This window comes from Podarcis cretensis, assembly GCF_951804945.1.
Source record: "Podarcis cretensis genome assembly, chromosome: Z".
Lineage (NCBI taxonomy): Eukaryota > Metazoa > Chordata > Lepidosauria > Squamata > Lacertidae > Podarcis > Podarcis cretensis.
Window position 1 is genome coordinate 39974417 of NC_137184.1, and position 13579 is coordinate 39987995.

Below are 13579 nucleotides of genomic sequence, written 5' to 3' on the forward strand. Positions count from 1 at the left end.
GGGAGCTGCTGCAGCAGCAGCAACAGCAAGGAGTTGGCTCAGGGTCGGGGAAGAGATTCAAGGGTCAGCAGCTGCCCCTCTGTTGTGTGGTCTTAAGGCAGATGCCCTACCATGCCAACTTCTGACGCCAGTTGTGGGAACAGGACAGACATATTGCAGAAGAGAAGGGTTTTTTAAAGAAAGAAAATGAAGGAAAAGAAAGAGATATTAACAAATTGAATCAGTTGTTCAGAGTTAACTTGCTGCTAATCTGGTTGTGTTCTTCCTCCTCTCTTAACAAATTAACTGAATGAGGTTTTTCCTTGCCATGGTTTTTCTTATTTGCCACACCCTGTTGGTTAAACCACAGAGCCTAGGGCTTACCGATCAGAAGGTTGGCGGTTCAAATCCCCATGACGGGGTGAGCTCCCGTTGCTCGGTCCCTGCTCCTGCCAACCTAGCAGTTTGAAAGCACATCAAAGTGCAAGTAGATAAATAGGTACCGCTCCAGCAGGAAGGTAAATGGTGTTTCCGTGCGCTGCTCTGGTTCGCCAGAAGCGGCTTAGTCATGCTGGCCACATGACCTGGAAGCTGTACGCCGGCTCCCTCGGCCAATAAAGCGAGATGAGCACCACAACCCTAGAGTCAGCCACGACTGGACCTAATGGTCAGAGGTCCCTTTACCCTTTACCTATTGGAGAATGTGAGGCACTATTTGCTGCTTGCAAATGTGAATTCATGTCCCTTTTCTCAAAGATCAGCAAGAGCATTCCCCACATTTAATGTACTTAGCCTTGATAGCACAACTGGTATGGTCACATCAGAAAGGAGTAAATCTTCAGACTTAGAGATGCCACAGGAGAGGGGGCGTGAAATGTGAAATGCAAAGTCTTTTCACATGAGCTTGGAAGCCTGTGACAGCGCATGTGTGTGTCGCTCAACTGAATGCTGGGTAGGACCCCTTGAAGCAGGTTCAAGATGCAGAACTGGTTAGGACCCTGAGTCCATTCTTTGAGGGAGGGCATGCCTCATTATTTGGTGCTTTGCAATGTGATTTAGGTTTCTTAGCTGGGAGCATAAGAACATAAGGAGAGACAGCTGGATCAGGCCAATAGCCCACCTACTCCAACATCCTGTTCTCACAGTGGCCAACCAGATGTCTATGAGGAGCCAAATTGCAGGACCCGAGAACAAGAGCACTCTCCTCTCTTGCAATTTTCAGAGCTGAAGAAGCATTACTTCATTTGACCATAAAGGCAGAGCATAGCCCTCATGGCTAGTAGCCATGGGTAGTCTTAGCCTCCAATAAGTTTTCTAATCCTCTTCTGTGAGTATTATGCAAGTGAGATGGGCCTTTATGAACTACGGGACCTCTGTGGTGTGTATTTGGCCGGCCAGCCACTAATACACTCAGGAGGTCACTGGTTTGAGTCCCTCAGTGGGCAAAGCATTGCTTCTCTCTGCTGCCTTGGAGGGAAAGTGCTGTAGCTCAGTGGCAGAGCATTTGTTTTGCACACAGAAGAGCCCCAGGTTCAATCCTCGGCATCTCTAAGTAGGGCTGAGAACATCCTCTGCCTGAAATCCTGGTGAGCTGCTGCCAGTCAGTGCAGACTGCGTTGAGATAGATGACTAAGTGATCTGCCTTGGTAAAAGGCAGCTTCCTATTCTCTTATGTAGAGGGTAGTGCTAGATCTAATGTTGTGCTAGGGTATATTTTAGTTGAATGTTGGGTGAAACTTTTTGATAGAGCAACTACGAAACTAACTATCTAGAGCAGGGATGGTGAACATCAGACCAATGATGTTTCTCCCAGGCCACATGCCCCTTTCTTACCCTCCTGGAATACTTTTGCCTGGCTGGAATATGTCCTGGAACTCGAACCGTGTTTCTTGTTTGCCCAGATGAAGGCTAGAGTGTAGATTTAGAGCACTTGCTCTGTCCAGTTTTGCCTCTGGCCCTGCACACCTCTGGAGTGTGGCTCACACAGTTAGGGAATATGCCCCTCAGGCTGAGAAAGGTTCCCCACCTCCGATCTAGAGGGCTGGTGGGCTGTGCTTCACAGGAGATCTTTCAAGAATGGACGGCCACCCATTGGGAGTCTGTTCTGGATTTCCTGCACTGACTTGGGAAGTCAGGATTTTAGGAAGGTGATACAAACCTGCACAATTTGTGACTTGCCAACCTGAATATAGCCTGCTGGTCACATACAGTCACCTGCTAAGTTCTTGAAAATTCCCCTTATTTTTGCCTTTCCTGGCATGCTTGTTTCTCAAGCCTTTGGTGGGGGGATGGGTTGATTTGGGCCATTATTTAAATCACTAAGGAGGGAAAAGGCAGGTTTAAATGAAGTTTCAAAATGTCTACTTCAAAGTTATGTGATCATTTAAAGATGATTATGACTGAATACAGCCTTTCTTTTGCCAAGGATCATAATCCCACACCTCTTGTGATAGAGCCCACAAGGCTTTTGCACTTCAAAAGAAAAAAATTAGGCAGGGGAACAACAATAAAATTAAGGAGCTCTATTTTGGTTCGTTGTAAGGACACTAAGAAAGATCGTTTCCTGGAAAACCAATGGCAAAGTCCTACTTAATGTTATTTGTATGCTACCTTTCCACAATTCAAACCATGCTCAAGGTGGCTTACAACATTAAAGCAACATATAACTACAACATAATAAAAGCAGTCATAAACAATAAATAAAACATTTAAAATACTGCAATGCCTTATACGTAGGGCTGCCTCTGAAACTTGAGCTGGTGCAGAATTCTGCAGCCAGGTTGCTCACTGGTGCAGGTCGTTTTGAGCATATTATACCAATTCTGGCCCAACAGCACTGTTTCTGGGTCCAATTCACAGCACTGTTTTTTAACTACAAAGCCTTAAACGGCTCAGGACCGCAGTACTTCAAGGACGCCCTTTCCCCATATGAACCAGTTTGATCCCTGCAATCATTCCCCAAGGCCCTTCTTTGTGAGCCTCCTCCATGAGAGGTCCAGAGTGTGCCAACACAAGAACTGTTCTGCAGTAGCTCCCCGCCTGCGGAATGCTCTCCCCAGGAAGTTGCCTGGCGCCTTCATTATACACCTTTAGGTGCCAGGCAAAAACGTTCCTATTCAAACAAGGCTTTGGGCTGATTAACATCTTATACCCCCTTTTAAGGGGTTTGTGGACAGCGTGGGGGAGGGAGGTTTCAGTTTCTTGTTACGGTTTTTTTAATCATGTGTTTTGTGTTTTTATCTTGTGTTTTTATGCTGTGAGTTGCCTTGAGCTCTACAGATGAAGGGCAGTATACAAAGTTAATATAAATAAATGAAGATACGCAAACAAACAGAACAGTTTCCACGTAAATCGCAACAAGATCTAAAATAAAGATATAAAAACCACGAGCAACAATTCTCCAGCAAACTACACCCCAACACAAGAGTCTGTTCAGCAGCCTCTGCTTTTGTAGCTGGAGTCAGTCAGGGCCCTGCCCTCCCAGGCCAGGTAGAAAAAGCCTGTAAGGCAGGGAGCAGGTCTTCCAGGACTCACAGCTAATATGTTTTCTCTGAAGGAAGTCCCACATTTATTTATATTTGCGGCATTTAATGCCGTAACCCCTAATTCTGGGACCTTGCAGTGTGCAATGGAGGTTTCTCTTGAGTTAAATTATCAGTACCCTACTTGGGGTACTCCCAGCTGGAGGATACAGCCCATTTGCAGACTCACAGGATGAGTCCCTTGCTCCACTTCCCCAGCTTTGCAGAAGTCAAAGAAAGGAAAATAGCATGATAACATTTAAAGAACCTAGGCAGCTGCTCTAGAGAGGCAGAGTAAGCCACATTAGCAACCTGCATAACCCTTCCTTTGAGAATAGCTTCCCGCAGGGACGACTCGTCAAGCTGCTTTTGAAGAAGGAATCATTACCTAACACTTGGAGCTAACCAAGGTCCTGTTTTTCTTCGCTATCTATGCAAAGAGTGCTTGCTTGTGGCTAGACTTTAGCTGCTTGGTGTGATCTTGTCTGTTGTGATTTGACCTGCTTAACCGGACTGGGCTTTACCTGCCCTGACTTGACTTCCCTAGATGCTCCCCTGTAAACACCAAACACTCCCAGAACAGAATTCTTAAGGGCCAAGAATTTTCTAGAGGCAAGAGTTGGTGATTACTGGACAACACCTACTCTCTGCAGGGAATGGGATCTAAATGGCCCCGTTCTTTTGCTGACGGATTAAATATTCATAGTCTGCAAACAATCAATGCAATATACACAGCTTATTGTGTCATATTTAGAGTCGTTTGACTTCAAACGCCCAGCGATGTGGGATGGAACATTTTCTGCTGCTCTATTTTTCCAAAGAGAGTTCTCAGAATCAAGTGCTTCATAAAATTAATAAGTAACATAATGGCTGTGGGCAGACAATCAGATTTCTGCTTAATAAGCCGAGACAGGAATGAGCCTCTTAGTTAATGGCTTGCAAACAATGGTGTTTGATCTGGAAACTGCCATTACTGCAGAATGCAGCAGCTGGGTTACTGAGACCTTGTTAGCACATAACACCTCTGCTTAAAGACCTGTGCTAGTTGCTGCGCATTTGTTACCAGCCCAAGTTCAAAGTATTAATATTATTATATAAAGCCCTTAACAGCTTGGTGCCTGTTTACTGGAGAAATCACCTTACCCTGTATGTGCCTACTCAAATGCATCAATCTGTGGAACTGGCTCTGTTTACAGGTGCCACATAATATTCATTCCACCCTTGTAAAAAACAAAAAAACCCCAGTCCTTTAGTGGAGCAGTGTCTACACTTTAAAACTCCCTGCTTGAGGACATTAGGCTAGTACCTTTGCTGTACTCTTCTTGGTGTCTGCTAAAAACATTTTTTTGTGGTCAAGCCTGTCCAGACACGTAAAAGGAAATGTGCTTTAACCTGTTTTTAGCTTATTGTTGGTTTTAATTATATTTGGGATTTTTCAATTCCTTTTTTTTTTTTAAACTGTCTTCTATTGATAATTTTAACGCTTGTTTTTTGTTTGTTTGTTTGTTTTGTAAACTGCTTAGAGGCTCTGTTCACAACCAAGCACCCTACAAATTCCATAAAATAAATAACAATAAAACAAGCAAGCCAAGAGATGGGTGCTGACGTTATACCATGGTTTCATATTTCTGCTCATTTGGAAGACCATGGACATAATGGTTCCTTGCTTGCACAAAGGGAAGACCAGAGCATCTGTGTGTAGACACATGGAGCATGTTCATATCCTGGCTGAGATTTGATCATCTGAATGCTGCCAGTGAAAAATGCAGTGCAGGTCAAATTGGGCAACTAGAGTAGATACACTACTTCTTGACAGATCCAATGTCAGAGTGGTTATTAACTTTTTAAGAAGACTTTCTCTAGAAAGCACACAAACCCTTTGGAATTCCCCATCCTGTTGCTTGTCAGACAGGTGCCATCTCTATTGTCTTTTTGGCAGCTTTTAAAGATCTTCCTTTTCCAACAAGTCTTTTAACTGAACACTTTTTATCCCAGTTGGCTCTGTGTTGGTTTTGATTTTGTCTTTATATGTGTAATTGTCTGCCTCCTCCCCCCAGTTGGTGTTTTCATTGCTAGATCGCTTTGAGGTGTTTTATAAAGGTAAAGGTAAAGGAACCCCTGACCATTAGGTCCAGTCGTGACCGACTCTGGGGTTGCGGCGCTCATCTTGCTTTATTGGCCGAGGGAGCCGGCGTACAACTTCCGGGTCATGTGGCCAGTATGACTAAGCGCTTCTGGCGAACCAGAGCAGTGCATGGAAACGCCGTTTACCTTCCCGCCGGAGCGGTACCTATTTATCTATTTGCACTTTGACGTGCTTTCGAACTGCTAGGTGGGCAGGAGCAGGGACCGAGCAATGGGAACTCACCCCGTCGCGGGGATTCGAGCCGCCGACCTTCTGATCGGCAAGTCCTAGGCTCTGTGGTTTAACCCACAGCGCCACCCGCGTCCCAAGGTGTTTTATAGGAAGCAATTAATACATGTAGTGGAATGAAATAAATAATATTCATGCACACAGCTCTTCAGGCATTCTAAAAATCAGTATACCACTTCTCAGCACCTCAAAGATGAACAGGAAGTGTAAGGTTTTGGGTTGTCCTGTCTTAAAATGATTATAAATATCAGAATAAAAAATAATTTCCAAGTTAAGCCTCAGATTGGTTTGTATATAACATTTAAACCACGCTGTAGTGGTGCTTTATTGAATTCTTTTGCCTAATCAAATATTTGTTCAGCTAAGTTATGATTATTTCAGTAACTTGAAATATATATATATTGTATACAGCATGTAAGATTAACATGGCATCCTTAAAAAAAAATCAGTTTACTAAATGCTAAACTAAATTGCCTTGAGTTTAGGGCAGTGGGATTCTTCCAATTCATAATGTTCTGCATGAATCACACCACTGCAAAAGTCAGCTTTTATTCTAGTTTTTGCCCAGTTCATTCAACAGACTTTTAACTTGGTTTATTTCACAGAGGGCCACAGATTCAGTTTTAAGAGACCTTAAGTGCAGACATTAACTTTCGTTGTTGTTAAATTCAGATTTTGTATTTAAACCAGGGTATTTTAAAAAGATGCCTAACAGAATTTTCTTTTTTGAAATTGGGTTTATTTATTTATTTAAAAATAATGATTAACTTGCCCTGTCTGATGGATTAATTAGTTCGGTGGGTTATAAACTATGCTGGCTTGCTGAAAACTGAGCACGTACCATTGCTCCTGGTATTTTGCAAAGTGTCCTTGAGAAGCTATTGATGTCAGGAAGGTGATTCGAGATTTGTTTGTTTTTATGCTGGAATCGGATTAGGGCCATAACTTGTGTCCTTAGTTCAACTCTTGGAACTGCCTTGGTGGGGATTTGCAAGTGTGCCAGCCTTTTATATATTTCTATAGGGTTGAATCTTATCTGAGTCACAGTGTAAGCAGAACAACTTCTGCTCACGCTACAGAACTTTACCAACTTTGCACTGTTCCCAGATCTTTTCTAGAGGGTTGGGAGAACCCAGGACAGATCAGGGGACGGAGTGATGTGGGTGGAAGAGGAGGAAGGGGCACACTGTTCCCTGAGCAAAAGTAATTCTGTTTGTGCAATGACTTAGGCAACAATCACAATAACATTTATGTTATGTACTAAGCTTAGATCCTAGAAGAATAGGCAGGTAGGATCCTAGAATGCAACAACCTGATTGGCTTGCAGGAGCAGCCCAATCAGATCCCAGGAGGAAGTTTATCAGCCTATTAGGCCGGTAGGATACTAGGATGCAACCACTGATTGGCCTGCAGCAGCCACCCAAACAGGCTCCAGGAGGGAAACATAATCAATCAATCAGATGGTACTCATTGTATAAATAAGGTATATAAAGCCTGAGTTGGGGGGCAGGATTCAATCACTGTTCCCATGAGCTGAAATAAAGAGCATGAAATTACTACTCGACTCTGAGTATATTTCAATTTAAAACTCCGTAGTACCACTTTCAGCCAGTAATAGCTTCCCACAAAGAATCCTGGGTACTGTAGTTTGCTAAAGGTGCTGGAAGTTGTTAGGAGACCCCTGTTTCCCTCATGGCACTATAATTCCCAGAGTGCTTTTACAATCAATCCCTCTTCACAAGGAACTCTGGGAATTGGTACTGCGAGGAATAACTCTCAGCACGCTTATCAAACCACAGCTCCCAAAATTCTTTGGGGGAAAGTCATGACTGTTTAAAGTGGAATCATTGTGTTTTAAACATATTATGCAAATGGGGGATTCTCTCTTGTGGGAATTAAGAGCTTTCTGCATCTCCTGTTGTAATATCCTGGGAACAATATGTCCAATAAAATATTGCCCTCATGGACAACATTCCGGGGGCCACATGCCAGTGCTGGGCAGGGCCAGAGGCAAAAAGGTGGGAGGGGGCAACAGATGTGGCTTTTAGCTTTGTATAGCCATAAAGAAGCCAGTGGTTTCTGTACCCACTCATCTATCCATTCTCCATCCAGGCAAACACTTCAAGGACACCTTCCCAGCAGGTGTATAGCCAGTGAGATGTGAGGCCCAAGGAGAAGGCATGTGCTGGGAAGAGTCTTGAGGTCCAGATGGAGAAGCTTGGAAGGCTGCATTAGAATGTAGTTCAATCCTCCTTGGACAGTATTTCCTCCCACCCACACAGGTTATATTTGACAGGTGGGCAGGACTACCCACCTGCCAATCACCCAACAACGTTGTGATGTCAGATGTTTGACAGGTGGCCAAAACGTTTCCCCACCCCTGGGCTAGACAGGTGGACCAATAGCCTGGCCTGGTCTAAGGCAGCTTCCTATGTTCTTGATATGGTATCTCATGATACCACCAAGAGAACTGAAACTGAATATGATGCTTATGGGGAGAGGGTATGCTTTGCTATTCAACGCTGATGGAATTAGCACATTTTTTGCATATGTATATATGTGTGTGTTTTAGGGTCTTTCAATAGAAGAAAAAGAAATTCCCTCTACGTAACGGTGACTCTTCTCATTGTGTCTCTGTTAATTCTTACGGTTGGTCTTGCTGCCACGACAAGAACGCAAAATGTGACTGTTGGAGGTTATTACCCAGGGGTTATTGTAAGTATAGAACTCCTAGGTAGGTCAAGAAGCTGTGTTGCTCCCGCCCAAGTCCCCACAAACCTTCCAAATTGATTAGAATGTCTTAAGTGTTAACCTCTGCTCATTTGCTTTCTGCCTTCATTGAATGTTTTGTTTCCTTGAGACTTTCCAGATTTTGTTGGAATGCAGCTTCCATCCTTCCTCACCATTGGCCATGCTGGATGGAGCTGGTGGCCTCAAAGTCCAACATCCTATGGAGGGTCACAAGTTCCTTACTTCTGCCTTAAAATATGGGGGTGGGGGCCTGGTCCACACATGCATGTTCATCACTGGGTGACTGCAACACAATTACTTGCATGTGTGGGCATAACACCCTTGAGCCAATGGTTTCCATATGGAGTCACATTCAGTGGCAAATCATTTGGGACTGGTACGCACATGAGTATCTACCCCTGATAGGAGGAGTGAAGGAGCTGTGGCCCTCCAGATGTTGTGGGGCTCCAGCTTCTATCATCCCTAGCCAACAAGGTCAGTGTTCAGTGACAGTGGAAATTCAGTAGCATCTGGAGGGTCTATCTCTGCTCTACAGATTGCTGTTCACTTGTTGGCTGGTAGCTGAGTGTCTGACCTGACTCCGCTGGGTAGTGTTGGGAGTGAAGTGATATGGATGTTCTGTCTGTGGTGTTAGGCTTGTGGTGGCTCACTTATGCATGCAAAGGTCCCCTTGGTTATCCAGCGAGAAACATGTGCCCCTGAACAAGTCCATGGTTTGTCACTTAGTGCTTCATCCACCAAATGTGTGGCCCACCTCCGTTGACAATGTGTTTCACTCAACTTCATATGCAAGTTGTCTCTGTGGCTATTTAGCTGAGGGCTCACACCTGCAGCCTAGTCCCACACCACACATGCAAGTGTGAACTAGTGTTATGCTCATACCTGGAACTAATGGTGAGAACTGGGTATTTGTGCTAGTCTCCCAATGACTTCCATTGGTAGTGAGTAGATCGACACCAGTAGATCAAAAAGGGACCACCATGGAAAAAGCCTCTATGTGCCTGTGCTGTGGGTTTCAGATGTGCAGTGAATGCATGCTCAACTCCTTCCAAAACTGCAACATCAATGCAGAGGAAAGATCACCCGGGACTACTGGAAGGGTCTAGTCTTCTGGAGCAGGAAAATGCAGAAATGCCTCTAAACCCATGTCTGCAGTCGCACCAAGGTGTGATTCACAATTAACTGCTGCAGGCTCATCTGCCATATTTATGCCCCTACTCACTTAATGAGGTACATAAAATAATGGAGGCTACACAGATGGTTCCAATCACTTGGAGGCAACGTAGCTGGAAGCTGCATTTGGTTGTAGCTGACTGACAGGCCAGCACCCATTTAGAGGCATTCAGCTCCTCTTCACATGCTGCAAGTGCCCCACAAACAAGTCTTAAATCTGCTGCTGTTACATGTGAGCTATTCCTCTGATGTCACACTGAGGACACAAGACAGTGGCTTGGTACATCCATGCATGAACCAGCCTCCATTGCTCAGCCTTTAAGTACTATGACCTTGTTGCTTTACAGCTGAACATGTAAATCAATCCCATGAAAACATGTTGGATTAGTGTGGTGTGGAGTGCTACAAAAATTTCTGGTTCTGGTGTTAAATCTCTATGCTGAACTGTTTGTCCGTGTTTGCCTTTGATGTTGCATGTCCTGTACCATGCATGTCTCTATTAGCCCACAGAATGCCTTGCTGCTGAATTTGTAGCCTATCTCTGCCATCTGGATTTGTTTTTAGCAAGCTGGCTCAGAATGCAGGGTGTCCTGAGATAGCTTAGTACATATGAGAACTCAGAAAGCCAATGTTGGATTTGCCCAGTGCATGCTTAAGATAGTTGGGTCTTTGCAATGTCCTACCCCTTCTCTATATCTTTTCTGTATCTCTTCTGGGTGGAATACACCAACCCTTTTCAGAAGGGATCTTCATTCTGCTCTTAAAATATTGAAACACTTTCTGTTCTCATTTTTCTCATCAGAATGTTGGAAAGTGATCCCGTCAAAAGGGCAGAGTCAGAATATCTACTACTCTGGCCCCTTAAATGTCAGTCCATGCAATCTTGGCCGCAGGATAATGTAGGTGCACTGCGGAGCAAATACTCTCATTTCAGCTGGAATGATTCAAAATGTCAGTACATGGTACAAGACTGTGGACATTTCCACTCTGATCTCTAGGTTGCAGAAAGAAACCATCAAGCTAGCAAGTGTTTCTTAGCTTAGCACACTTTGGGTTGGTTCACACATGCATTGCCTTATTTCTCACAGTTAAATGTGTAATTGTTTCCATTAGCAGACCATTTGCTCTTTGTTATGTTATCTCCCTGCATGTAAACCTCTAATGTCTTGTTCACACATACAAGCCCGATGCTGTAATCCTAATGTACCGGTATATATGAATTGGCATTTCATAGAGAGTGTAAGCTGATTTTGTAGCCTGGTAGTGGCATCAGAACATTAGGTTGGCACACTTAAAATGGGTTAAGGCACTCTGTCAACCTAGCACAAGAAACCCACTTAAAAATAAAAACATAACATTTTTGTCATTTGGAAAGCGATGAGGAAATGCATTTAAAAGTGTGGGATGAGCAAATGACTAGTGGGAAGATGTGTAAGCACCCCACAAGGAAGTCAGGATGAATGCCCATTGTCTTAAAACAATAATTGTAATTATAACAATAATCATAATTTGTCCCACAAACAAATTGGAATGACTGGTAAGTAAAGACCAGATATAGGGCCCTTCCAGACATTCTATTTATTGAGCATTCATGATGATTTATACTCATGAAGGTGTTGAGGCAGTTACACGTCATCCCATTTGCACCTGCAAAAGTTTCAGTTTCAACTGGTGCATGAACTGTGGCTTCCTGCTGAAGTCCTGTAATTTTTCATACCACAAATGCTCCTTTGTCCCGTTTCTGTTGCGCAGGCGTAGCGCAGGTGTGCCCCTCCACATGGCAGTAATGTGGTCATGTTGGGGAAGCATCAAAGAACTACCAAAGCATAATGATGTTGGGGAGGTCCAATCAGAATCCATCACCAGTGCATGATTATTGACATGTTGCAAAATGCATCCATGGGTGACTGGAGGTGAAACACTAGTCTGGAGGCGCCCTTGGTCTAACCACCATGTAAGCATTCTGCATGCAAATAAGGATGAATGTTCAAAGAGGTTCTCAGGAGGGGCCATATCTGGGTATCTGTGCTTTTGCTACCTGCTTAGGTCTTGTTCCCATGCTAACCAATGCATATGAACCAGCCCCTAATGTAATCAGTACTCTACTGAGTAAACTGATGCATTAAATCAAGGATGGTGACTCTGTGGCCTTTCAGATGTTGCTCCCCTCAACTCTAACCATGAGGCGTTCCAGCTGAGGCTTGGAGAGCTACAGATTCCTGACCCCTGTATTAAACAGCTGTATTACACAACACCTTGTTTAATTCCTTTATAATATTATCTGTTAGTACTCTAAAGTCCACTGTTACTTCCTGCCAGTGTTTAATACAATCATAGAAACAGATCTGGATGTTATCCCATCCAGTTTTAAGGATCTTTCATGTACAGTGGTACCTCTGGTTGCGAATGGGATCCATTCCAGAGACCCGTTCGCAACCTGAAAAAAATGCAACCTGCATCTGCGCACCCATGGGTCAAGATTCGCTGCTTCTGCGCATGAGCATGATGTCATTTTGCACGTCTGTGCATGTGTGAGCGGTGAAACCCGGAAGTAACCCTTTCCGGTATTTCTGGGTCGCGCAGGATGCAACCTGAAGCAAACGTAACATGAGGTATGACTGTACTATAACACTTCCACAGCTTACAGCTGGGAGGAGGAACCTGTGACATCCCCCCCAACTCCCATCAGCCCTAGTCAGCCTGCCCAGTGCTTAGGGATGACAGGAGCTCAGTGCTTAGGGATGACAGCAACATCTGGAGGACCACAGATTCTCCACTCCTGCTATACAGTGAGCCACCATTCTGTCACATTCTAGCATGATTGGGCAACAAAACGCTGGAAGGAGTTGTGCGCAGATAGAAGCAACTTCATTCTCAGTTGATTGACTCCCGATCCCTGCAGCTGGAACCACTAGGAGTAAACTTAGTATACAAGTACATCTCATTTTCCTCCCTGCCACATCTGCTACTGTTGGGGAAGTGAGGTGCCGCATTTGAGAACATTTGCAACAGAGAAAAATAAAACCACCCTTTGACACAGGGTTACCCTGCCCTTAATAACGCTTCGCTCCTTCAATCATGTCCCATGGATCTGTCATCTATCATGGGCTTTTTGCTAATTTATTCCATTAAGAGCATTTTGGCACTTACACGCTCTGGTGAATGGACAGCTCACTAAGCAACCACTGTGACCAGCAAATGACCCAGGTTATGGGTAATTAGATGCACAGGCAGATGGAATCCATATCTGGATTCAGTGTTCTCTGACCGAGGATGATGTGCTAGTACAAGGGTGAGAATAATAGTTGCATAACATGATGTCCTATGCAACAGTTTTGCTAGGAGAAGCTTGTTATGCAACAGGATGTATTGGGGCAACAGAAGACTATTCTGTGATCAGCCATGAGAACTTGCTGCACCATATCCTGTGTCAAATATTACACTCGCGCAACTAGTGCACCACTAAGGGACTTGAACTTAGTGCTGCATTGAATTCTTCTCCCCGCCCCCATCCATAATCACTAACTATATAGAGGATGACAAGGCAAGGAAGCCCATCACAATTGGGGTGAATAAGCAACTTGCACTAAGACACCTCATGCACTACTCACTGAGCGGAAGGTTGCACCTGTCTACAGGGATCTTGGCCACCCTGAAGTTTTAATTCTCAAGTAGCAGTGGTGTTTACTAATCAGCACATAGTCAGTGCCAGCAGGTTGGTTTACATGTGCACATACGTCATGTGTTTATGCTCATCGAGACATGTGTGAACTGTTTCAGC

At 44.3% G+C, this 13579-nt stretch overlaps 2 protein-coding genes across 2 annotated transcripts in view; one reads left to right on the top strand and one right to left on the bottom strand.

Moving 5' to 3' along the window:
- The window catches only part of ATP1B4 (ATPase Na+/K+ transporting family member beta 4), a 41677-nt gene that overhangs the window by 25498 nt on the left and 2600 nt on the right, over positions 1 to 13579 (bottom strand). The gene's annotated exons all lie outside the window — the stretch shown is intronic.
- TMEM255A (transmembrane protein 255A) overlaps positions 1 to 13579 on the top strand; it is a 32573-nt gene that overhangs the window by 2054 nt on the left and 16940 nt on the right. The window contains exon 2 of the mRNA XM_079962893.1: positions 8447 to 8589. Coding sequence (XP_079819019.1) covers positions 8447 to 8589 — 143 coding nt within the window. The remainder of the gene's footprint in view (positions 1 to 8446; positions 8590 to 13579) is intronic.